Here is a 25,427-nt window from a genome sequence, read left to right on the forward strand (position 1 = left end):
CTGGGCCTGTTCAGTGCTCCCATCTGAACACTTGGCCCGTAACGCTGTGACCCGAGCTTCAAATCCAATATGTTGTATTTATTTGTCTGCACACTGATGTCAACAAACATCTTTGGTCTCTCTTGTTATGCAATCCTTACACAAGCACCTCTAACAGGCTTCAGCCACTGTAGCTAAACCGGAAACTTATTTTACAATGTTGTTATTATTGGCCATCTATTTATTACGTATGCAAATATGGCAAACATTTTTATTCACTTACCTACACCCCAAGCTCCATACTTGCATTTTCCCCTTGCCTTCCCTTACTTGTATTGCCTCCCAACCTCGTTTTCCTTTCCTTCCTACTCTTCCAACACTCCCTCCTGCCCACCACCCTCCATGGACACGTCATAAAGTGAACGCCCTGATTCGTATCAGAAGTAAAAGGATTCTTATTTTGGATCTCGATTTGTGTGCCATCAGGACAAAAGTACAGTCCAACATTGTGAGCAGTTATAATGGTGGATTGCAGAACAGTACGTCACAATCAAAAGCATCCACTGTGACCTTGCACCTTGCAAATCCCCGGTATTGTCCCAGCAGCTGGTAACGTTATTGGTGGAGTTCAGTACAAAGGGCCATCACATGTCTGGTTTCAGGGTTCAAAAAATGGCATTTTAAATACTCCACATGAGAGAAGGCCATAGTTTAAACCACCGTTATTACCCCATGGAGGCAACTGGCGGTGGTTAATAATTTGCTTAGAGGAAATTAAAATGCAGACCAACGGCTAGACTCCAGCAGCTAGAGCTTACATCTCCACAGGATTCAACTCTTAATGTGGTAACAAATCAACTTGGTGTGGTTATGATTCACTGTGAAATGATTCACTGGTGAAAGAACAAAAGCTGCGCCAGCATGGACTGAGAAACATGCTCACATAATGTGCAAAACAATTTGGTGTTAATGGGGCGATGACCAAACGAGTTTCAACAACCCTGGTACACGCGTGTGTGTACAATATATATATATCTCACACACACACACACACACACACACACACACACACACACACACACACACACACACACACACAGTATATGCTATTTCAAACTTGAACTGCGTTCCTCTGCAACTACAGGCATTTACAATTTACCTCTTTTTGTTGTATGCAAACACCGAGTGAAGGCTCATGGAAGGGCTAATATACTGAACGGATCAGGATGTAACAGGACAAAGGGAACAGCATAGAGAGGTGGAAACACCAACAGCAGGGTTGAAGGACAAGATAGAGGGAGACTCGGACAAACAATGGATGTAGCTGGGGAGGAATGGGGGCAACAATATTATTCTCTCTTGGGGAGGATTATTACTTTGGTTTGAGAACACTACACTTTCTCCATCCTTTGTTTCTCCCTCCCTTTCCCTCCATATCCGTCATTCTCCTTCACCAGCAAAGGAACCGTGCAATCCGAGTCCCTGCCAGAATGGTGGAACGTGCGAGGCACACGATCGTTACTCCTACAGCTGTTACTGCCCCGAGGATTTCGCTGGGAAACACTGTGAGGCAGGTACTCACTCTCACCTTCAAAAAAAACGTACTCAAGGGCACAGTCACAAAACATCATATTATAGTCACTCAAATGACACTCACAGGACATGATCATTATTTGGCACTGGCATCAAAAGGACATCCACTCACTCTGACTCGAGCAATACAAACAAAACACCATTCATCTACTAACACTGCATACTCACAACATGAACAAAAATAATTCAACTTGTTCACAACAGCAACAACAACACATCCCACACTTTCAACAACACCACGACTGTCTGCGGAATATTGATGAAGCTCCCTTGAATTGATCGGGGGGTCTATTTCAGAAGTAGCTGTGCACAGGTTTGAAGCGGCTGATCCAGTGTGTACATGTCCTGGTAGATCCGCAAGACTGCTACAGCGGAAACGGCCAAGACTACCGTGGAGTGGTTTCACAAACCGAAAATGGTCGTGATTGTGCCCCATGGAACGCTGGTTCTTTGCTTCATGAACCAAACAATGCACTGAAGCTCCATGCAGAATCCTCCGGCTTAGGCAACCACAACCAATGCCGGTCAGTACTGAACTCTCCCTGGACTTATCCTTTGTATTGTTGAACTAATCGACAGATGAAATAGTTTATGGATTTGTGCAGCATTGATGTCATGGGTTTGTTGTTGTTTTCCCAGTTTAATAGCCTGGTTTATTAATATATATATTTTTGGAGAGTTTTTTTTGTTTGTTTGTTTTAATTATCATCACTCAGCAATCCGGATGGAGATAAAAAGCCATGGTGTTACGTCTTGGAGAGAGAAGATTCCCCAATGTGGGAATACTGTAACGTGAAATTGTGTGGTGAGTCGTGGCACGAAAGCACAGAGAACTAAAGTTCATAACAACATGGCGAGTGATCCGCCATCTTGGAATGCCAGGAAACAAAGTGAAATTACGCGTGGGCTGCATCATTGTGTTTACATTTGTTAAAATAGGAGTGAAAATGGTGAAATTTTGCACTGTATTTGTAATCGTGTCGATGGGGAGGATTGGTTGTCATATCATCGACTGCTACAAGCAACAACATAAAGATTTTGATGTGGGGGCTTGATTTTGAGTTCAGAATGGCGATCAAGACGTATTCGTAATGAGATTCTCCTAGTAGTCCATAAACAGAAAATTGTCTTTTATCTCAAATATCTAATTATGTACACGAAGTAAGGTGTGTGTGTGTGTGTGTGTGTGTGTGTGTGTGTGTGTGTGTGTGTGTGTGTGTGTGTGTGTGTGTGTGTGTGTGTATATTTCAGAGATAGCACATTTACTGTATACCTCCGCCAGGCTGAACAGCTTATTATACGTTTTGTATCCCACTGATAGGCCAGATCTGTATCCGTACCTGAACCAAATCTAATGGGCTTGTTGTTGTCACCTTCCCAACTCACCCACCAAGTTTTTTTCATAACTTCTCCACAACTTTTTGAGATATCGCACCATATCTTCAATGGTGAAGAATCACTTTAAAAATTTGAGTATCCAGATTCGGATCTTCACCCAAATCGAACCAATTTGTCCTTGTCACACACTCAACTTGTCCACCAAGTTTCGTTCAAATCCGTCTATAGCATTTTGACATATCATGCTCACAGACAGAGAAACAAGCCAAATGGCAACATTGGGTGGTCGCTATATAATTGCACACTAGTCATACAGTTTTTGACGGATCGGGTTGAAATTATTTGACAAAGAGTTTGATTATAGTGCGCATAAAAGCGCGGAAGTGGATTTTTGAAAAAAAAAATATAAAAATCTTTTTCGGATTTTTTCAAAAATTTCAAAGTCCCATTGCGAGGAAACAGTGGTGTCCATAGCAACGCTGCTCAAAAGCATCGAACTATATACTGGTATGAACCTACCAGTCAAGTTTCATCAAAATCAGTTTATTCTTATGGCCTCCAGAGCTGTCCATTACATACATACAGACAGACAGACGGACAACCTGAGAATAACGGTAGTCTAGTGACCACCCAACATGAACCTACCAAGTTTCATCAAAATCGCCATTGTATTAACTGAAATCGCCATTTTAAATACTGATAATAAGGGTAGAACAAATCTCAAAAAAAACATTTTTGGAATTTTTTTTTTTTTCGACTAGATCAACGACCCAACGAAAATATAACCTACGTCCACCTTTAGTGGTGGAGGTAACTCGAGAGTTCATAGAACATCTTACCCTGTGCTGTCATCTGGTGTTCAAGTCTGCAATTCAATTGAAATAAAATAATGATTTTAAAGGTCGTATAAAATAAAATTCACATCGGGAATGGTGTGGGTTCGTGTGTGCGTACATATTGCTGACGTCACTAAAGTTTAAACACCATCCATATATATAAAGCTAAATTAGTGTTTGTTTGTTTTAATATATATATATATATATATATATATATATATATATATATATATATATATATATATATATATATATATATATATATATATATATATATATATATATGCTTCAAAAACAGAAAAACTACTAAACCAAATCCAAACAAATTTTGCATGTTGCCGATGACTACTCCAAGGACGGTTTCTGTGGGGGAATTGGAGGGGGGGGATGTTCAGAGTAGGGGGAACACCCCAATTCTCTCTCAGTAAATGTGTATTGTGTGGAATGACAAATCATCTTATGCAAATAAAGTTTATTCAACTTAACGATATGCATGACAGTGATGTTGAAATCTGAGTGAGATGAGTTCAAAATTTTCAAAATGTTTCATTTCACTCATTTTAAGCAGAGGTTCAAAGCAAAGAATCCAACAATGACCTTCGCAGCGATGTGGAAGTGATTTTTGCTCGCATCGACTGACAAAGGTGTCGTTAGCCAACGACCAAGCAGATGGAAGATGTCCTCGGGCAAATGATGGGGTGAATAGAGCAGAATGTTGGTGATGTTCAACATGCCATCTTTTGATTAATTCCGTCAGCAAAGCGACGGGTAATTTTGTTCGTAACTACATAAGATTGACATAGCTTGAAACAGCAAAGCAACATATTTGAGTTTGTTTTTAAAGCTTATTTATCAAGATTTTAGGGTCATTCACCAGATAGCACTGAAGTTGAAGCCAAGCCAATCGCCATGATGTTTTAAGATAGAGACTGCAGGATACCGAACAACCAATCATAACCGAACAACCCATCAAAACCGAACAACCAATCATAACCGAACCATCCATTATAACCGAACCATCCATCATAACCAAACCACCCATCATAACCGAACCCCCCATCATAACCGTAACATCCATCATAACCAAACCATCCATCATAACCAAACCATCCATCATAACCAAACTACTCAGCATTACCCTCACCAGGAGACAGCTTTTGCAGCACGGACACTCTGCCAGGAGTACGGTGCGTTAATGATGGATGGTGTTTGAGAATACTGAGGACACAGCCCTCCTCATAATTAATGGTCATCAACATATCATCAATAAAAAAAGTCGAAGGCAGCCGGATTGACCAAGTTTATGTGCTCATCTCAATGCAATCTGAATTTCGATTAAATCCTCCACAGATCCAACCATAAACCACTGTTCTGGAGGGGAATTGCAGAGCAGGTTTTTCAGCAAACATAATTCTATCCTTGATGTCAGTCCCAGGTCGTGGAAGGTTTTGCTCTGCCCATTGTGCATCCTTGTCCCAGGAAGCATTCATGACATGACGAGTGCATTTTGGGTTTATTCACCAGATGACACTGAAGAAGAAACCAAGCCAAGCATATCTCAAGAAGGTGACTTTTCTTCTTGTGGGAAGGCCGAGGAGATGGTGAGTGCAAGTCCAAGGATTAATGTATTGAACATATTACAACTCCTTGTTCCACACTGTATCTGATGTACATCATATCGTGGGAAAGAAGTTTAGACGATGTGATATGTAGACGGCCCTTAAGTAGAGAAGGATACGACATTATTATGGTGTGATCGAATGCGTTCACACAATTAGTTCGCATGACTCATTTTCTTCATTTTAAGATCGTTTCTGCAACCTGCATAGCTTTTAAAAATGGGAAATAAATGCCTTGTATCATAATATTATAAACGGAACACTAATAACTATAGTCTTCATGAAAGTTCATGTCGGTGTGCGTCGGCAGACAAGTTAGCAATAGACATTTTCAACTGAAGGGTTGGTGCAAGTACCTTTACCATTGTGGCACGGGAGGTTTGGCTCACGTTTTGAGAGCAAAAGAGCATTTCTTGTATCATCAGGTCTTCATGACAGCTTGTTCACCACCATCTCAGATTATCCCCCATCCAAAACCATGATATTTTTACCCCCGCTAAACGACTCAACCCTGAGCCCATCTCCTTCCAAATTTCCTTCACGAGAACTTTTGTATTCATCTTGTCCACCCCTGCCCCTCATTCCTGCCCACTTCCCTTATTTCTCCAAGTCTCCCTCCATTCTGTCCTTCAACCCTGCAATTGGTGTTCCCCCCCTCTCTCTCTCTCTCTCTCTCCCTCGATTCTTGCTTTTCCTCTGTTGCGTGCTTAAGGGCCATCTTCACATGGGAGAGATGTACGTAATATGTGTATGATCCCTTCAATTTATTTGTTATTTTTGATCCCCCCCCCCCCCACATCTTCCTTCATTCTCTTAGCTCATCAGTGAAATAAAAGGAGTTGTTTTTAAAGGGGAACCTAAATGCAAAGTTTTTTTTTTCTGAAAACCATTAAGAGTCATTAATCAAGAGTCAAAAAAATTGAATTTGTTTTTTCCAATCACAAAGTGTCAAAACAAGTTCAAATTGCGAACATACCCCGTGGGAGTTCATTCGTACAACTCTCAGGTGAGCGAAAGCACGGACGACAGATAGTTTTGAAATTTGGGAAGATTTTCATCGCATCAGAAAAAGAAACCAGAACACCTCACAAGAGTGAGGCTAATTTATCATCATTTGTGATTTAATTTTGCGTTGGGCATTGCCTAGCGCATTGAATTTTTGTTTTTTTTAATAACAATTTTAAGAAAATGGGCCAAAAGGGCCGTTTCTCGGCCCAAAGGGCCGGAATCGTACTTTGGGCTCAATTAGTGCCTGGGGAACGGTCTCTAGAATATACCTGTCAAGTTTGGTTCAGTTCCGTTTACAAACCGAGAAAGAGCAATTTCAAAAAAATGGGCCGAGAGGGCCGTTTGTTGGCGCAAAGGGCCATAATCTCACTTTGGGCTCAGTTACTGCCTGGGGAATGGTCTCTAGAATACACCTGTCAAGTTTGGTTCGGTTCCGTTCACTAATAACCGAGAAATAACAATTTTAAGAAAATGGGCAAAATGGGCCGTTCCTCGGCCCAAAGGGCCACAATCGCATTTTGGACTCAGATAGTGCCTGCGCATATGTGTCTAGTATATGCCTGTCAATTTTCATCGAATTTTGTTCACGAATAATGGAGAAATAGACGTTCAAATGAACTGTACACAAGAAAAGAGAGAATGTGAGCGGCGCTTAGACCCCGTGGGGTGGGAGACCCCATGGGGTGGAAGACCCCGTGGGTGGAAGACTCCATGGGATAAAAAGCCTGAGACTCCAGTGTCGATTTTCGATTTCACCAGTGACGTCACACGATGAACTTGCCTTGATCTGAACGGCGGCTTACAAAGAGAAACGGTGCAGGTCGTACTTGGATTCTGATACCTATTCCACAGTCATTAGCTACTCCGATCGTTCTCAGAATGTTGAAACGAATCAGTGGGATTTTGAAGAAACGGTTGGAGTAGAGACAAAATTGGTCATGGAAACACTTTCGGTGGAATTGTGGAGCCAAATAGTTTTGAGCCTTGTGTGAGAGATTTCGAGGAAGAAGGCGGAAGTGTTCGTGAATATGAAAATGCCGGTCACATGATCACTTCTGCTCGATAGGGTTTGATTTTCGTTTCATAAGGGAGGGATTTTGTATTATTGATAAAACAGTTTATACTATATATTACTCAAACAGAAATACCCATCATTGCCCGACAGCACGGGACAAAATGGGCAACGAATGCTTTGTTCCATCATAGCAGGCTGACCAGGTGTCTTGTATGTTACCAGATCGTCCCATTTCATACTTTCCTCGCATGCCGTTTGTGCCTGTGCCGTGTCCCACCATCACGTCCGTGAGGTGGTGATGACCCTTGACAGTGGATGGGGGGTTGTGGGTGGATGGTGGAGGGGAGTGTGAGGTGATGGTGGGTGTTGTGGGGGTGATTGTTGTGGAGGTGATGGTCGCTAATGTGGGTGGATAGTGGAGGGGAGTGTGAGGTGATGGTGGGTGTTGTGGGGGTGATTGTTGTGGAGGTGATGATTAGGGCTGTCCTTATTTTATTTTTTTTCGGAAATTTCAAGGGGATAACCCGAATTTAGGTTGATATTTGAGAAAAATATATATATATAAAAATATGAACCCCCAAAAAAAATTTCGGGGTTGCTTCCGTCCATCGAAATTTGAAAAAAAAAAGAAATTCATTTTATATTTTTCTTTTTTTTAATCTCATGCCAAAATGACATTAACATGTAATGTATGATGTTTTCTGGTGCATTAGAATCTGAAATACTGCAGAAAAATATTGTTGAACTTGGCAAGATTTTTCCAGTCCGTCTCAGTGAAACTTGAAAAGTCTGAAAAAAAATCAAGATTTTATGTATTTTTCGCGTTTTTCGAACTCCGCAGTTTGCAGACGGAGTCTTTGAACAGACGGGACAAGAGCTATAGTTCACTTGTTCAAAGTTGATTTCTTACAGTCCAGGAATAGTTTTCGGTGATCAGTTACCGCTTGTAATAGGTACTGCTTTTGCTCCTCATCGTACGTAATAAGACCGTTGTACTCAGTCGCCAGGGCTACACCACGCTCTGCATAGTCAATCACAACTTTCAGCTTGCTGATGATAATACTGCTCTGTACGAAACTATCTTCAGTCTCCCATTGATCCGGGTCTTTGTGCAGAAAGTCAGAGTTCAAATGCAGTACATCAAAAAACTTCTGCTTCTCGGAGATGCGAAATCTTCTAGTTTTCAGCGCATGATATCTTTCTGGTGAACAACAGCTCTTTTCGGTGCTTCATCATCGTCATCGTCTTGTTCTTTTAGAGTTTGAGATATTTTTATTTTTGTCTCAATTGACATGTTTCAGTCAAATAGACATAATGGTATCAGCTCTACCGATAAATACCACAGCTGTCCCAGCAACTTTTTCACCGTTGCCCGAGATATATCAACGTTCACTTCGGAATATTTATCCATTCGCTTTAACAATGTCAGATGTGAATTCAGTATATATTCTGAAACGACAGAATAGTTATCATTAGTTCATGAATGGCAATTTCGCTAAATGCCTGAATGACCGGATACCAGACCTGAAATTGACGGCACTCAGTCAGTCACTGACTGACGGACTCAGTGGAGTAATGTAACTGACGGACTCAGTGGAGTAATGAACAGACAATACAACAGATCTAAACAATAAATATCTCGTACGTACAACAAGCCGTGTCAGTACAAGAACAAAAGACATAGTTTCATGTTTTTTCCCCATTTTCCCCATTTTTGAGCCACGTTTCAGGACATATGTAACACTTTTTTGGGATCAAAAACATTTTTTTCGTGTTATTCACGTTCAAACCAACCAGTAAAGGCCCTGTCACACCTTGACGATTTAGTCAGCGTATGCTGACATATGAAAAATTTGTTTAAAACGCTGGCACACGTCGAATACGTTATGGGTAAGTTTTGTATACGTTGAGAGCTTGCTGGCATACGTCGTAGTACGCCGAGCTGTTAGACAAATTTTCCATGCTTGAAATTTTTCGACCCATGCCAGCGTATGACTCACACGTTCCACATAAGCTGGCCATATGTTGTAGGCACGTTACGCGATCGTTGACACACGTCGACACACGTCACTTGTAAGTTACTCATAAGTCGAAACACGTCGAGGTAATGTTTAGCGTACCCGAAACTTATTTCTAACCTATGAGTAACGTGTTGTAGGCACGTTACACGATCGTTGACACACGTTACTTGTAAGGTACTCATAAGTCGAAACACGTCGAGGTAATGGTTAGCGTCAGTGTTCCAGACTCCCTGTTTTTTTTTGTTGTTTTTTTTTTTCCTTCGGTATGACGGTGATGTTGACACTTCGACTTCTAGTGCGGATATAATAAAATATAATTAATAGGCTGCTGCTCAACGATTTAAATCATAACCACACTAGAAATTGAAGTGTCAACATGACTGTCATACCGAAGAAAAGAAAAGATAAAAAGAAGAAAAAAAAACAGGGAGTCTGGAACACTGACGCTAACCATTACCTCGACGTGTTTCGACTTATGAGTAACGTACAAGTAACGTGTGTCAACGATCACGTAACGTGCCGACAACTTATAGCCAGCGTATGCGGAACGTGTGTCATACGCCGAGTACGTCGAAAAATTTTCAACATGCTGAAAATTTGTCAACGTACTCGGCGTACTACGACGTATGTCAGCGTGCTTCAGCGTGCTATTAACGTAAACAACACTTACCCATAACGTATTCGACGTGTGCCAGCGTATTCGGCAAATTTTTCCTACGTCGGCATACGCTGGCTAAAACGTCAAGGTGTGACAGCGGCTTGACACTTCGATGTCTAGTGCGGTTATGATTTGAATCGTCGAGCCGCAGCCTATGAATAGCCTACGCCACGTGATCGTCGGCGATACGCTGCCGCGCTATGCATAAGTTAGACTATCGTTGGGCATAGGTTGTGAACGCCAACAACACGCTCAGCATTCGTTGATACAAGTTATCTATATGTCATCGAAACGTTCTGTGTACGTTACTAATACATTATGAATACGTCCAAAACTGGAAAAAAAAACCCATCAATAGTTCAGCGTTTTACATACATTTTGATACCTTGCCATACGCTGGCTAAAACGTCAAGGTGTTGGGGCCCAAAGCACGCAAAAATTTCATGAAAAATATCTGACATAAAAATACAAAAAAAAACATAAAAATGCACATTTTTTTACAATTTTTGACAGCTGGTAGAAACCCCGAGACAATTTTTTTTTCGGGTTCATATATATATATATATATATAAATATTTTTTCTCATAAATATCAACCAAAATTTGGTTAGCCCCTTGAAATTTCTGAAAACAATAAAATAAGGACAGACCTCGTGATGGTGGTTATCATGGGGTGATGGTGGAGGGGGGTACCTCTGAAAGTTTTAGCCTCCACGATCAAATCCTCTCGGAGGTCAGGTCAGGTATGGGAGCATGCACCAGAGCAGTGCATCATTGGGTCCACTTTCCGCCAGTACTCTAGGGACCTCCGTTTGGCCATCCCCCAGGCAGATGCCTGGCCATCCCCATCTCCTTGAGATAACGATCAGACTGATGCAACCACGAGGCACGTGGTCGGCCCATTGGTCTCCTCCACTCATGAGGCCCTCCGCTCAGTGAGAGAATCTAGTGAGCAGCATCAGCACCAGGAAAATGAACCACATGTCCATACAGCTGCAGCTGATGGTCACAGACGATGCAGGTAACAAATCTCATTTAAGTCTCTCTCAGCAACAGCTCGTTGAACACAAAGTCCGACCAGCGATAGCCAAAGATTCTCCGAAGAGACCTGGTACCAAAGGAATTAAGTCTCCATCTCAGATCCCTGGTCAAAGACCAAGTCTCACATCCATAGAGTAAGACTGGAAGCATCAAGGACTTGAAGACTCGGACTTTCGGCCTCCCGCACAGGTACCGGCAGCGCCACACCCCATGATCCAGTGAATCCATGACTCCCCAGGCCCGACCCAGACGTCTGTTGACGTCTGGCTCACAGCCAGCAGAGACGTGAATATCACTACCAAGGTAAGTGAATCTCTCTATGACCTCAACATCCTCACCACAAACAGGTACAGACAAGAGAGCAGCATCCACGATGTCAATGAAAGTCTGCATCTGAGTTTTGACACAGGAAACCCATAATTCCAGCGCTTCTGTCTTCTCATTCAGCACCTCGAGGGACCCCAAAAGGATATCTGGAGTCTCTGCAAAGATGACTGCATCATCTACGAAATCAATGTCAGAGATATTGACATTCTCAAACAATGTACCACAACTTGATCTCTCTGACATGCTCCCCAGAATCCAGTCCATACAAGGGCTGAAAAATATGGGGGCCAGTACACACCGCTGATGACCTCCAGTAACAACTGAAAATAAATAAGAGATAGTATCACCACATCTCACAGCACTCTCAGTACCAGAGTATAGTTCAGACATCAGATCGATCAGTTTTGGTGGCACCCCACGAAGACCAAGAATCATCCAGAGGGCATCACGATTCACTGAATCGAACGCTTTGCAGAGATCAACATAGGCTGCAAGCAGTCCCTGCCAAAACTCTCGTCTGCGTTCGGTGCGGACACGAAGGGCAAGGAAACAGTCAATCGTTGACCTCTTTGGTGAAAGCCTGACTGCTCTGGATGCTGGTGCTCAAGCCGATGGTGGCAAACCCCATCAAGAATTGTCCGAGCAATGACCTTGCCCGGCAATGAGAGCAGCGTCACCCCTCGGTAGTTGTTGCAGTCCTGGCGATCACCCTTCCCTTTCCAGAGAGAGACAACAAGGCCCCTCTTCCAGTCAGTTGGGATGATGCCTGTGTTCCAGGCAGAGCATAGAAATGCATGCAACGACACAAGTGCAGCATTTCCACCAGCCTTGAGAAGTTCAGCATGGATGCCACAGATCCCTGGAGCTTTAAACAATTTCAACCGATTCACCACAGCCTGTGTTTCCACAAAGGAAGGTGAATCACAGTTGATTGGAGGGTCAGCAATAAGGATAGTAACACCCCTGACATCCAACTCAACAGCTGGTGGATCAGCCTGACACCGCCGCTCAAAGTAACCAGCCCAGCGTGTCTTCACTTCGGATTCCACTGTCAAGAGCCTACCACCTCTGCTCTAACTGCAGTGCACCGAGGGGCGGGCTTGGAGGAACGCAATGCACAAATTCACCTGTTCGCAGGACGAGAATCACTTGACCACAGGTGATGCTCCTACCCCCTCACAGATTCCTCGCACATCGGCCTCCTTGTCCACCCTCAGCACACGAGCAGTTTTATGCCTCAGCTCTGCCATTCAGCCTGGCCCTGCGACTCTGGTCAATGGTATCCAGTGTCCCTTGAGAGACAAATTCTTCTTTGCCCTTCGGTGAGTTCCAAGACATCGGCTGGCAACATCAAGGATGGTTGTCTTGAAGGCACTCCACAACTCTTCAGGATTCCCCAAAGCACCCAGACCCCCCCCCCCCACTCAGCCTATTCCCAAACTCCTCAGCTACTCTCTCATCCTTGAGCTTGCCAACATCCAGCCTAGGCTGGGATGGTACCATTCTCCAGGATTTACGCTGCAACAAGCCTGAAGTCGGTATTGAGGAACTGAGCGCTCCAGTAGATCCTGCAATTCTGGATCATCCTCCAGCGACCATCAACGAGCACATGGTCAATCTCCTTTGCCACACCACCAGCGTTGGAACACCAAGACCAGCGATGAGCCTGTGGGTACTGAAACCATGAACCAGCCACCCTCGGCCATGACTTCTTGCAAAGTCAAGGAACTTGGTGCTATTCTGGTTCATAGTTCCAGACCCATGGGGACCAACACATGTCTCATAACCATCCCTATCAGTTCCAGTCGATGCATTGAAATCTCCCAAGACTAGAAGAGTATCTCGCCTGGGGCACTGATCAACCACAGACTCGAGCGTGGCATAGAATGCATCCTTCACGGTGAGATCACTCGCCTCAGTCGGAGCATCTTCAGAGATGAGGGAAATGACACCTAAGGAGTGACGAATCCTTAGTCTCATAATACGCTCGTTGACCGGTGTTACCTCAATTATCATTGGGGTCAGCTTATTGGACACAGCTACAGCAACTCCTTGGGTATGGTAACCATCAGAGCGACCAGACCAATAGTACGTGTAACCACCCACCATGATCTCGTCGCAATCCGGTCTCCGAACCTCAGAAAGTGCTGCAGTACCGATGTCCAAATGCTTGAGCTCGGATGATAACAGAGACAGGTGATCATCCTCTTTTAGGGATAGGACATTCCAGGCACCCACCCGAAGGGACCGCCTCAGGTTAACCCAAGGAGACCACCATCTGGTGGACGACACCTCAGCACCACTCCGACACACACAACTGCAATCTGACCCGGGAAGGTTAACACGTGGTTTCCCTCCCATCATCAAAGATTGGGGGTCCTGAAGTCTTTGCCCCAATCCCGTCATCCAGTGAGCTGCCCTGCGGAGGGCAGCTGCACAGGATCAACCACATCAACCAGAAAACAGAGTGGGTTTTCAGATTTATTTTTGTTTTTAGCATGTTTTGCGTAATGAAGGATTTTACGGTGGCCGGAGTTCAAATCCTGCCACCAAACTCCTAATCAAAATTACCCCAACTGCAGGAGGACGTCCACAGACACAGTTGGGCACTAGATATGGATGGCCGTTGGCTCACAAGGAGCTCTTCCGCCCTTTGACAGGTTTTGTTTTTAATCCTGCCGGGTATCCATATCCAAACGCCCTCCTCACCAGAAAACCTGGAGGGGGAGACGCTTTAGTCGCCGACAACCCGACCATGGAACAGGTTAGTACAGGTTTCCATGATACCTGCAGCAAGTCACATATCTAATCTGACCTGACCTGACAATACTCTCGGAGGAGTAGATATGTACATACTTTCTCTTAATTATAAATGGATGGTGGTTCTTGCAGAAATTTGTGTTGATAGTAGCTAATTAATTTCAGCTGTCCTTGTGGTACCTGCCCAGCAATGGCAACAGATGTTTTGATTCACCACTGAAATTACCCGTGTACATGTGCTGCTAGCTGGGTAGAGAGCGTTACAGTTTCGAGCAACGGCTGTTTCTTCCGCTTAATCGTGGGTATGGCATCCTCTCTCAATTGCGTTGGATAACCACAAGATCGAGCCATCCCTGTTGTCCCATAACGTTGCTCTGGAACATGCTCCGAGCACAAAAGGAAACATATTGTCGGCCCGATCCACACTCGGGTATTTCAGACAAACCTCGTCCAATTTCTGGCAAACCTGTGGTGTTTCAGCCATTGGTGCGGCATAAAGCCATCTCAGTTTGTATTACTACAACCACCAAGGATACATTGACTCGGCATGTTTGTGGACAAGCGAAAATTATCCGCTATTTGAGTGAAATCGTACCGTCATGTAACCTATAGACAATACAGATCTGGTGGTCTCCTTCAGGGTGTGACGTCATGGCTGACACGTTTGTTATTGTATTGAGGAAGTCTTTTTTTTACCTCTGCCACCGAAGGTGGGCGGAGGTTATGTTTTCACTCCTGTCTGTCTGTCTGTCCGGTTGTGTCTGTATAGGATATCTTAAAAAGTTGCGGACGGATTCGGACGAAACTTGGTGGAGAGGTTGGGTGTTCGACGTGGATGAATTGATTCGATTTTGATGAAGATTTGTATCCGGATATGAGATTTTTCAAACAATTTTCAAATGATTCTTCACCGTTGAGAGATTGGGCCAAAAACTATATATAGCACGATATTTCAAAATGGTGTGGATGGATTATGACAAAATTTGGTGGATGAGTTGTGTTGGTGACAAGGACAAGCCGATTAGATTTTGGTTCAGGTCCGGATTCAGGTCCGGCCCATCAGTGAAATACAATAGAGAAACTGCTCAGCCTAGCGGAGGTATACGCTCTACCGAGTGCAGTACTAGTTGGACCTGGGATTGTCAGCATACTCTTGCAATGAATACTCCACCTGAATGAGTAGTTTTAACAGTCGCTGTGGATAAGTTTTAATGACTTCTGGAAGTAAAGTTGTTTGCGTGTTGGGGGAACAAAGGAAAATGAAATATTCGTGAAAATTCTTTTGTGCGAGTTCATCAGTCTTCCTTGCTTTTCCACGTCTGTCGTGTGGCTACGACACGGGCACAATGAGTCAAGCGGCCTTTGTTTGTATATGGTTTGTCTTTAATTTACTTTTTTTTTTTTTTTAATGATCTAGTTTGAAACTTTTTCTCGCTCTCAGACTTTCCCACTGAGGATTGTCGGAGGTCAACCAGCCCGCCAAGGCTCTCGACCCTGGATTGTATCCATCCGGAAGAAAGTGCAAACCCCGCTTGGGGAACAGACCATTCACGACTGTGGCGGGGCTCTCATTGCACCGTGCTGGGTGCTCACCGCTGCACACTGCCTGATCAGGTACATTCCTGCTTGTGAGGAAATCCCCACACCTGTCACCATTTCACACTGACCGTTATGGATGGTTGGTGCTTTCGTATGTAGCCTGTGGCTGCTGGTTGCATCATTTTTTGGGGGAGCACAGCTGTGCCGGTGTGATACAGTGCCCCCGTTACTGGTAAAAGCTGGAACTCATTTTGCCGACCTCGGAAGGACGACAGGCTGAGCCAACCCACCTGGTGTTGATTCAACGGCCGGCAGGGGCTCAAACTCAAGACCCTAAGATCTTAAGCCAGCTACCTTAACCGTTAAGTCAACACCAAGCTATCTTGGCTTACTGATGAGCAAAATCTAACATTTGTTGAAGATCAGTAAGATTTCCTTCCATTCTTGTCACAAAGCGATTTTCATGTTCTGCTTGATTATCAATTATAACCAGAAGTTTATTATAATAAAGTTTTCTATTTTTCTTTTTAATGTTGAAAGTACAGGAGAAAGGTGAGACCCATAGTCATTCAGACTGACCTCTTGAAGCGATGGAAGGCAACAAGGGTCAACCACAGTAAGGACTAACGTGACATACTGTATATAGACCAGACCAGGTAGGGCAGGCAGATTAACCTACGATGCAGGTCGTTAATGAGCCAGCTGGGGTTTTTTTTAATTGACATTCCAAGAGTAACAGTTCTCCTGAAACCAAACCAATTCAACTTCCTAAAGCTTGCAATCCAAATCCCTAATACTGCTTCCTTCAGCTACTTTTGAACCCACAACCTCTGGGATGCCAGTGCAGTGCGGTCACCAACAAGCCACCAATGTACCCATCGCTGTACTGTGAACCCATATGTTCCATTGGAGATCATATGTTCACTTAAGTCGAGACGTGTTGTGAGGAATGCTCAAAGCTACTGGAGTCTCGTAGAGCTTATCTGAAGCTCCGAAAGCACTTGTGTCCTCAGAACAGACCAGGAGCTGCGCATGAGCCAATGGTTTTCTCAAAGGCTGTTCTAGTCATCTAGTGCAAAGGGTACACCGTGACTGTGTAGTCACCATTGGAGAAGACTTGTTCATTTCAATGATGTCCTGAGGTTAGTCTTTTACCACTCATTTAATATTGCTTGATGTTGTCCTCTTGACTAATTTGTGTGATGCAGACGGATTTGGCATCTTATTGTCTGACTTGATTACCTTGGTGACCGCTGCAGTGAGTCAGAGTTGTGAACTGCAAACTGGCATTCGACTGTCGGTGAGAACAGGAAGAGGACTGTCTTCATTTGAATGACAGCAACAGAATCACTTGTGAATCCACAAGGATGTGACAGTAATGACATTGTTGTATGTGTACTTCCAGTGGTGGATTGTGTTGTTATGGCCCATAATAAGATTCGGCGAAGCCCAAAGATGGCAAATCATTGGGATGAACAACGCCGGCATGTCTCATAGTGGCATTGGATATCAACTTGGCTTTCCTCAGACTTATCAGCAAGTTGGTCTGCAAACATCATCAACAACAACAACAAACAAAATCAAATTACAGTGTGTTGAAGACTGGCCTCGATCTGGATGACCTGGGTGACCTCCAACAGAGGAGATGCAGCTCTGATCACGCTCGTCATAAGTATTCCTTTTGGCACACGGACAGTGTTTTGGTATGAATGGAATCTCCCTCGGAGGATATCCACAAGAACTGTCCGAACTGGCTTCGTGCTGCAGCTTATAATGCGAGAAGACCGATGAGACGCCCTCTTCTATCACGGAATGCAAAGCAACCTGCTTGGCATGATGTCAGTAACATCAAGACTAGAATGTCGTATCTTGGAAGAAGATCCATTGGTCTCATGAGAGTAGATTTCTTCTGCATGAGATTGTTGGTAGATTTGGCATTTGGTGGCAACCGAACACAGCCTGTACACCCAAGAACGTTGTACAGTCCACCTCCTTTGATGGCGGATCTGATGCGGCTGCCTGTCACATGATTATAACTTGAACTTGTCACTCTACACGGTAACCTGACGGGTGAAAGGTAGCGGAGGGACATTTTGGATCATGTTGTTCCACAATTGGATAACCACCCACGTCTCACAAGACCTGCATTCGTGGATAACAATGCTAGACCCCACTGTTCTCGTGCAGTTACTGACTTCTTGGCAAAGCAATGTCTTCACAACATTGCCCTGGTCAACAAATCCTGATTTATATCCAATATTGTGCATTTGACACATTCTCGGGTGTACAATGAAGAAAATGGACCCTCACGTGCAGACTCTGACAGTTTGAGACTGCTTTGTTGCAGGAATGGAAACAACTCCTTTTGGATTCTCTCCAGAGCTTTCTTTGGGAGATGACAAGGAGGGTTTCAGCAATCGCTCATTAGCCCACGCGCGCGAAGCGAAAAGCGTACGTATGTGTCTGCATTTTGTCAAGAGTGTACATCGAAAAACGTTCAACCGAGGAAATTGAAACTTTCCCACATGTTACATGACCATTTCATATCACACATATTGAGTGTACATCGAAAACCATTCAACGGAGGAAATTGAAACTTTCCCACATGTTACATGACCATTTCAAATCACACATATTGAGTGTACATCGAAAACCATTCAACGGAGGAAATTGAAACTTTACCATGTTGCATGACTATTTGATATTGTGCATATTGAGTGTACATCAAAAATTTTCAAAGTATAATTTGTCCATATTTACCTCAGGAAGTGTACGTAGATGCAATTACAAATTTGGACTTCCAGTTTTGGGTTTGGAGCGTCGGCAGGGTCTTTCAGGGTTCTCTGCTGATGATCTCAAAGTTAAGTTTCCGGTCGTTTTAACTGTCCCGTTTTAACTGTTAATTTTCTCACCCACATGTTACTGTGTGTTCCTAGTTCGGTTTTGTTTCAAAAATCGTGTTATTTTGTGAGTTTTCGTCGACCTTGTCTAACCGGGTTCCTTGAGGCCTACCCATCCTTCCCCTCTTGGTGTACAATCGTTTTTATTTGTATTCTCTCCCTATTACCTTCAATTCCTATTTTCCCAACGTCCCCCATCCCTCTTAACTAAACACTCTGTTTCTTGTCTAAAATCCAAAACAAAACAAAACAAACAAATACCTTTCTCCTTGCATACCCACGAGTCCCGATCCTTCTTCTGCCTCCTCTTCTTCTTCCTCTTTCTGCCAGCACACCATCTTTATTCTACTTGAGCTGACCCACTCTCGCCATTACCTTCACGATTTCTTCCTACAACCCTCCATTCCCGAATCTTACCTATTCTTCAAAAATTAATAATTTTCCTGGATCCTTTCGATCGATACACCTGCTGTAATCACGTGTCTCTCTCTCCACAACCTTCCTGACATGTTTCATCGATCCAGCAGCTTCACTCTGCATTTACAGCTCCAAATTCACCACACACCTCCACGATTTTACTTCAACCTTCCCTTTTCCGAATGTTACGCAATCCTTATTTAAAATAAATAAATAAATGAATTAACTTTTGACTATACACCTCCCAAAGCCATGTGCTTTCTCCCGAAACCACGTGATCCGTTTCCACCCCCTGCATTTACCGATCCAAATTCACCATTCACCTCAGGATTTTTTCTTCAACTTTCCCATTACCTAATCTGATGAAAACTCTCTCAAACAATAATGATATTGATAATAATAATAATAATAATAAAAACTATCTCTTATAATGCTTCATCTTCCTCTTTCACACGTGTGGTACTCTTTACTGTATCACAATGCACTACTCTTCTACTATTTCAACAGACTGCTCTCAATTCGACCTTTCCTTCATACCTTGCCCAAAAAATCCAACTGTTACAGCGTTTCTTCTCTCCATTCTCTGAATTCGCCTTCATGGCATCCATCAAGAAATGTCTTTAATCGCATCTCTGACCTAAAAAAATTTAAAACCCCAGTTTGCTGTGAGAGTTCGCTTTCCTTCAACCATTCTTTTTGTTCCAACTTCAGTGCCAACTCACCCTCTCACCCCTCACTCTCAAAGCAACCATCACACTCTTCTCCCTCCAAGCATTGCTCTCACCTCTCTCAAAAACTCCCTCAACTCTCCCCACTCCCCCTTCTCCCCACTCACCCTTCTCCCACCATTCACCCCCTCACTCACCCTTCTCAAAGTTGCCCCCCCCTCACATCCACAAAGTTTCCTCCTTCCCCTGCCCTCTCACCTCATCACTCCACCTCCTCAAATCCTAAACTGCCTTCTGCCTCCTCTCTTGCACCCTCCCCCTCTCCCCCAGCACCACAGAGCCTTTTCTCATCCTCATCCGCCCCCCCTCCCCCAAGCTATTCTGCAATTCCCCACACTCTTTCAACAACTCTCCTTACCTCCTCCCTTGTCCTACCCTCCCCCTCCCCTCCCATCCCCTGCACCCAAAGCCTCCTCCTCTCCCTCTTCATTAAGTGTGGACATCAAATATCCGGGGCCTTCGCTCAAACCTTACACATCTTTCCATACACGTTGCCACTGACAAACCAGACTTCATCTGCCTTACAGAAACTTTCCTCCCCCAAGACGTTTTCGACTCCCAAGTATCTCTCCCTGGTTACTCCCTCCTCTGGTATGACAGACCTGAGCCTCGTCCTGGTGGAGGAGTTGCTCTCTTCATCAAAGACTCCATTCCTCACTCTCCATGCATTGCCCTCACTCCCCCACACCTCCAGGAATACCTCTGGCTACGGCTTGCTCTCCACTCCCACGTCATGTTTATGTGTGCTGTTCCATCCACCTAACAGTGATGACTCCATCTACACCTCGCTATCCGAAAACATGGACCAACTTCTATCCTCGCATACGAACTCACTCTTCCTCATATGTGGTGACTTCAATTGTCATCACGCCAGTTGGCTAGGTGTGGGTACCTCTCTCACCTGTCATGGCACCTCAACAAAAGCTTTCTGCGACTCATTGGGACTGACTCAATCTGTCAACTTCCGGACCTGGATCTCAACCAATGGCACTCCATCTCTTCTGGATCTGATTTTGACAAATTTCCCTGAAAATATCTGCTGCTCTTCCTCTGCTCCAATCGGTTCTTCTGACCACGTCCTTGTCAAAGTGGACATCTCTCTGGCTGTTATCAGAGAACCACCTCAACGCCGTCGAGTCTGGCGTTTCACTCAAGCCGACTGGCAGGGTCTCCAAGCAGCCATCAAACTTACAGACTGGTCTCACATCGCTACTTTATCCAACATCAACTCATCCTGGGAATTCTTTCAAAGAAACTTGCTCTCTCTCATGCACAGATATATCCCTCTCGTCTTCAGTTGTCCGACCCTTCCTCCCGCCCTTGGTTCACCAAATCTGTTTCTGGTGTATGTCCCTCTGCACCCCCCCATCCCCTCCATTACCTCAAATGACCGCACTGCTGATACCGCACGTGAAAAGGCTGAATGCCTAAACTCGGTATTTGCAGCTAAATCTTGTGTCCTAAACCCATCACTATCTCTACCCACTTTACCCAGTCGCACTCAACTGTCCCTGGACTCTGTGTCTTTTCTCCTGACAAGGTGGAGAGCTTGCTGTCAAACCTCGACTCAGATTCTGTAACCGGTCCAGACTGCATCAGCCCACGTGTCCGAGAAACCTGATCCTCTGTGCTTGCTCACCCTCTCTGTTCTATTCACCCTCTCATTTGCTCAAGGTCATCTGTCACCTGCTTGGAAATCAGCAAATATTACTGCCCTGCATAAAAAGGTGCAAAAACAGATCCCTGCAACTACAGACCAATCGGCCTTCTCACAACCATCAGCAAGGTTATGGAATCCATCATCACTTCAGACATTAAATCCTTCCTCTTCTCCAATGGCTTGATTTCTGATCATCAATTTGGTTTCAGACCAGGTCACTCTACCCTGGGTATGCTGCTTCTGCTCTCCCAACAATGGATGGAGGTCCTCAATGCCAGACAGGATATCCGAGCCGTATCCCTGGACATATCACGTGATTTTGACACAGTCTGGCACCCTGCCCTACTCACCAAACTCTATTCCCATGGTATCCAAGGCCATCTCCACTCATGGCTCGCAGACTTCCTCTCCTGTTGCAGTCAACGTGTGGCCGTAAATGGAGTTCTTTCATCCCCTCTTCCTGTCCAGGCTGGAGTTCCTCAAGGCAGCGTTCTGGGCCCTGTTCTTTTTCTGGTTTTCATCAACGATCTCTCCGACTCTGGAAAATCCTCTTCATCTCTTTGCTGATGACTCCACCCTCTGCCGTACCATCAGTCATCCCTCAGACCGGCAAGCAGCAGCTTCTTCGCTCACTGCGGATCTGGATAAAATCACAAACTGGAACATGTCTTTCAATCCGGACAAATCTCACACTGTCACTATGTCTCTCTGAAAGGACCGTTTGGCAAACCCCCCAATCCACTTTCTCAACAAGTCTCTGGAAGAAGTCCTTTCTTTCAAGCTTCTGGGTCTCACTATTTGCCATCATCATTCCTGTGAAAGCCACATTTCCAACCTGGCCTCCAAAGCCAGTCGGCGACTGGGAATCCTCCGTCGTGCAAAGTCCTTCCTCGGCCCACCTGAGCTCCTGACCACATACAAAGCTTTCATCCGCAGCCTGATTGAGTACTGCTCTCCCCTCTGGGCTGGTGCTCCTGCCTCCCACCTTTCTCGTCTTCACGCTGTGGAAACCAAGGCATTTCGGATCATTGGTATCTCCTGCGATGAGGCTGAGTCTTTGGGCCTCTCACTCTCTCACCGCAGGCTGGTCGGTGGTCCTTCTGTCTTCTACCATCTCCTCTCCAGTCTCGCTCCCCCCCCCATGAGATCTGGGCCCTGGGGTAGTTGCCTTGACTGCCCTCCCTCTCCCCCCCCCCCCCACTCTTCTCGCTGCCCCTGCTCCCACCAAGTCCTTCTCAAGACTGCGTGGGATAAGTATTCTATGAATACCATCTAGTTCAAATGGTGGTTTCACACATTATTGACCTGTTGAAACATTAATTCCACTGTGACATCATTGGATGTCATTATTGACGAGCCTTGAGCCCGACATCACATGTTTACAGCAATCCCATTCCAAAGTAATTCTGTTTTTTTGTATAAACCAATGGCCATTACAGATATCTTCGTTTTGTCATTGAAAAAAATTATTTATATTTAAATATTTCAAGAAAACCTACGAATTTGTCTCGTCATTTGTCAGACATGCATATTGTACTTTTATTTTTGATCGATGGATGCTACGGTTTCTGAATAATATTCTCGTTCATTGCTATGATTCAGGAAAATACAGCCTGTGCTCAACTTTCTCCCATGTGTATATGTACTACACATTGTGTATCTACAGTATGTAGCAATGTTGATGTAAGCTCGATGTAGAAATCCATTTTCAGATCAATAAAGTACATTGTATTACCCTGATTACTTCTTAGCAGGAAGGTTTGCCTGTTCTCAGATTTCCAAGTGGTTAACGTGAACTTCTTCCAGGTGTTGTGGTGTTTAGGTTTCATCTGCTGCATTCATCTCCTCAATTTAATTTTTGAACATGAACTTGTGATTAAGAGCTGGGGTTCCTGCAGCTTTGAGCCTTGCCATGTGAGATAGACTCTGATGAGCTTAACTTGTGGGGCATATCGGTGCAGCTGACGGCATCTTCTTGGTGCTGCTTCCAAGCAAGCTTTGCAAGGGAAGATGCAAGACCTGTTAGTTAGATCTTTCAACAAGAGAACAATTGGTTCCACCATCGAGGGCCTTTGTGGATGACTTTAAACCCAGAATGGAGGAATCCGAGCCCACAACTCCAATGGTGGTGAATAAGCTTCAGGAAAGAACCAAAGTATATTCTTCGTTCTGCAGAAAGGAAAATGTACAGAGCCATCGTTTTTCCTGTCTGAGGAGATAATTTTCATGTCAACGGAGATCCCCAGGATTCTGCAAAGTGCACGTGGTCCAACATTAGTCCTCTTCTGGTGAAACTCCCACAATCCAGAATCACTGTTCACCTCCACTCATTCTTCTCTCCAGGTCTTCAAGACTGCTATTCACCACCATCTCAGCTCATCCACCATCCAAAGCCATGTTTGCTTCTGTATCCATCCCATACATTCTCCTCTACCCGCCATTCCTCTCCACATTCCGTGTTTGTCCAAGTCTCCCTCCTTTACGTTTTTATCCTTCAATCCTACTCTTGGTGTCCCTCCCGCCACCCTCTATCTTTACTGTTTCTTTAGTTCTGTTGTATCCTGACAAATGCAGTGTTCTAGCTCTTCCACGGGCCTTGACGTTGTATCCAAAAAAGAGAGGTTTAGGGGGTGGGAGCAGCAGTACAAACAACAAAAACAAGCCATTGGTGGAAAATGGACAGATTTTGGTCACAGCAACAAAAATAGTGAAGTTTACTTGAATCTAAGGTAAAAGAACGAGGAGGGAAAAAAACCCCGAATGTTTCGTGCAATGCAGTAGAGATAGCAAGGTGCTTGGAACCAACTGGTTGGGAAGAGTCTGTCTTGGGCTGGCGGATTTCCAGTGGGCTGGTGTTGTTGCACAGACAGGTTTTGCGTTCAGTTCCACCTACGACGTTTTGCCATCACCAACCAGCCAACCAGTGTAGATGGAAATTAAAGGAAAGTGACACCTGCACCTGATGTGATAAAACAGGGACACCTGAGCACGCACTGTGTGCATGTTCGGTGGCATTTGCACAAAGACATTGCACTTTTCACCAAAATAGGATTTTGGAAGGTGGAAGGATTTATGTTGCAGGGTGGATTTTACCACCAGACATAGTTACAACCCATTGGTGGGCCTGATGTGTTGATAACATCAAGCATTATGGTTGAGTTGACTCCAGAAAGGAAGATCATTCTGATCGATTGGCTAAACCTTGGAATGAAGGGTTCAACACAGCCCATGAAAGAAAGAAAATGCATTACGAGGGTCGACATGCAGAATGTCGAGAGTAGGGTTGGTCCGTAGGGCTTTCCACAGGAGAATTTATTCATTCATATGCAAAACACGACTCCTAATTGCATCACTTGTGTGTGGCTGTGTCACTAATGAAGTTCCCCCTGTAGTTTATGGCAGGAATTTGGCCAGGGTGCCAGCACACAATGGCCTTCTCTTGTAAAAGACACCGTGGGACTTTTGACATCCACCGCTAGTACTAGTAAAAGACATGCTAGTACTAGTGAACAACAGCCACTTGGAGGTAGTATACTTCCTTTTGAGGTGTCGTCTGCAATTGATTCCGGACCCGACTATAAACTGTCGGGTTGGTGGTATACAAGAGGGGTGTTGTATCACAAAGTGTGTCATCCATTGGGCAGATATTAAACTGGGTGTCCCATCTGCTAGCATTAGTTGGTAGATGTTCAGGATCACTCGATATCTTTTGTGAAGAGGAGGTGAGTTGTCGATTCCTGCTTTGATTACTGCTGGGAAGGTAAAGGCAAACCACCTAGTGTAGTCTTTTCCATGGGACCTTGAGGCAAATCACCATGAGAGTGAGAGATCCGAAGAATTCCTTCACCTTGTTGAGTGCCTGATTCAATGACTCGTGGGATAAACAGCTGGGTACCATCCATCATCGAAGTTTTGACCCTTTAATCCCAGAACCTATCTGAACAATAGGTCCACAACCAATGCTGTATCCAGAGGTCAGGTCATTCAAT

The 25,427-nt window shown here is 44.5% G+C and overlaps 1 protein-coding gene across 2 annotated transcripts in view; it reads left to right on the forward strand.

Annotated features, from left to right (window-relative positions):
* LOC147030825 (factor VII-activating protease-like) overlaps window positions 1-25,427 on the forward strand; it is a 74,558-nt gene that overhangs the window by 37,831 nt on the left and 11,300 nt on the right. For both annotated transcript variants that reach the window (XM_085875328.1, XM_085875327.1), the window contains 5 exons: window positions 1,437-1,553; window positions 1,925-2,096; window positions 2,289-2,377; window positions 5,271-5,347; window positions 15,636-15,808. In XM_085875328.1, the coding sequence (XP_085731454.1) occupies window positions 1,437-1,553; window positions 1,925-2,096; window positions 2,289-2,377; window positions 5,271-5,347; window positions 15,636-15,808 (628 nt within the window). The remainder of the gene's footprint in view (window positions 1-1,436; window positions 1,554-1,924; window positions 2,097-2,288; window positions 2,378-5,270; window positions 5,348-15,635; window positions 15,809-25,427) is intronic.

The sequence above is a fragment of the Eptatretus burgeri genome, chromosome 3, assembly GCF_056783735.1.
Source record: "Eptatretus burgeri isolate ZD-2024b chromosome 3, Ebu_testis_v1, whole genome shotgun sequence".
Taxonomy (NCBI): domain Eukaryota; kingdom Metazoa; phylum Chordata; class Myxini; order Myxiniformes; family Myxinidae; genus Eptatretus; species Eptatretus burgeri.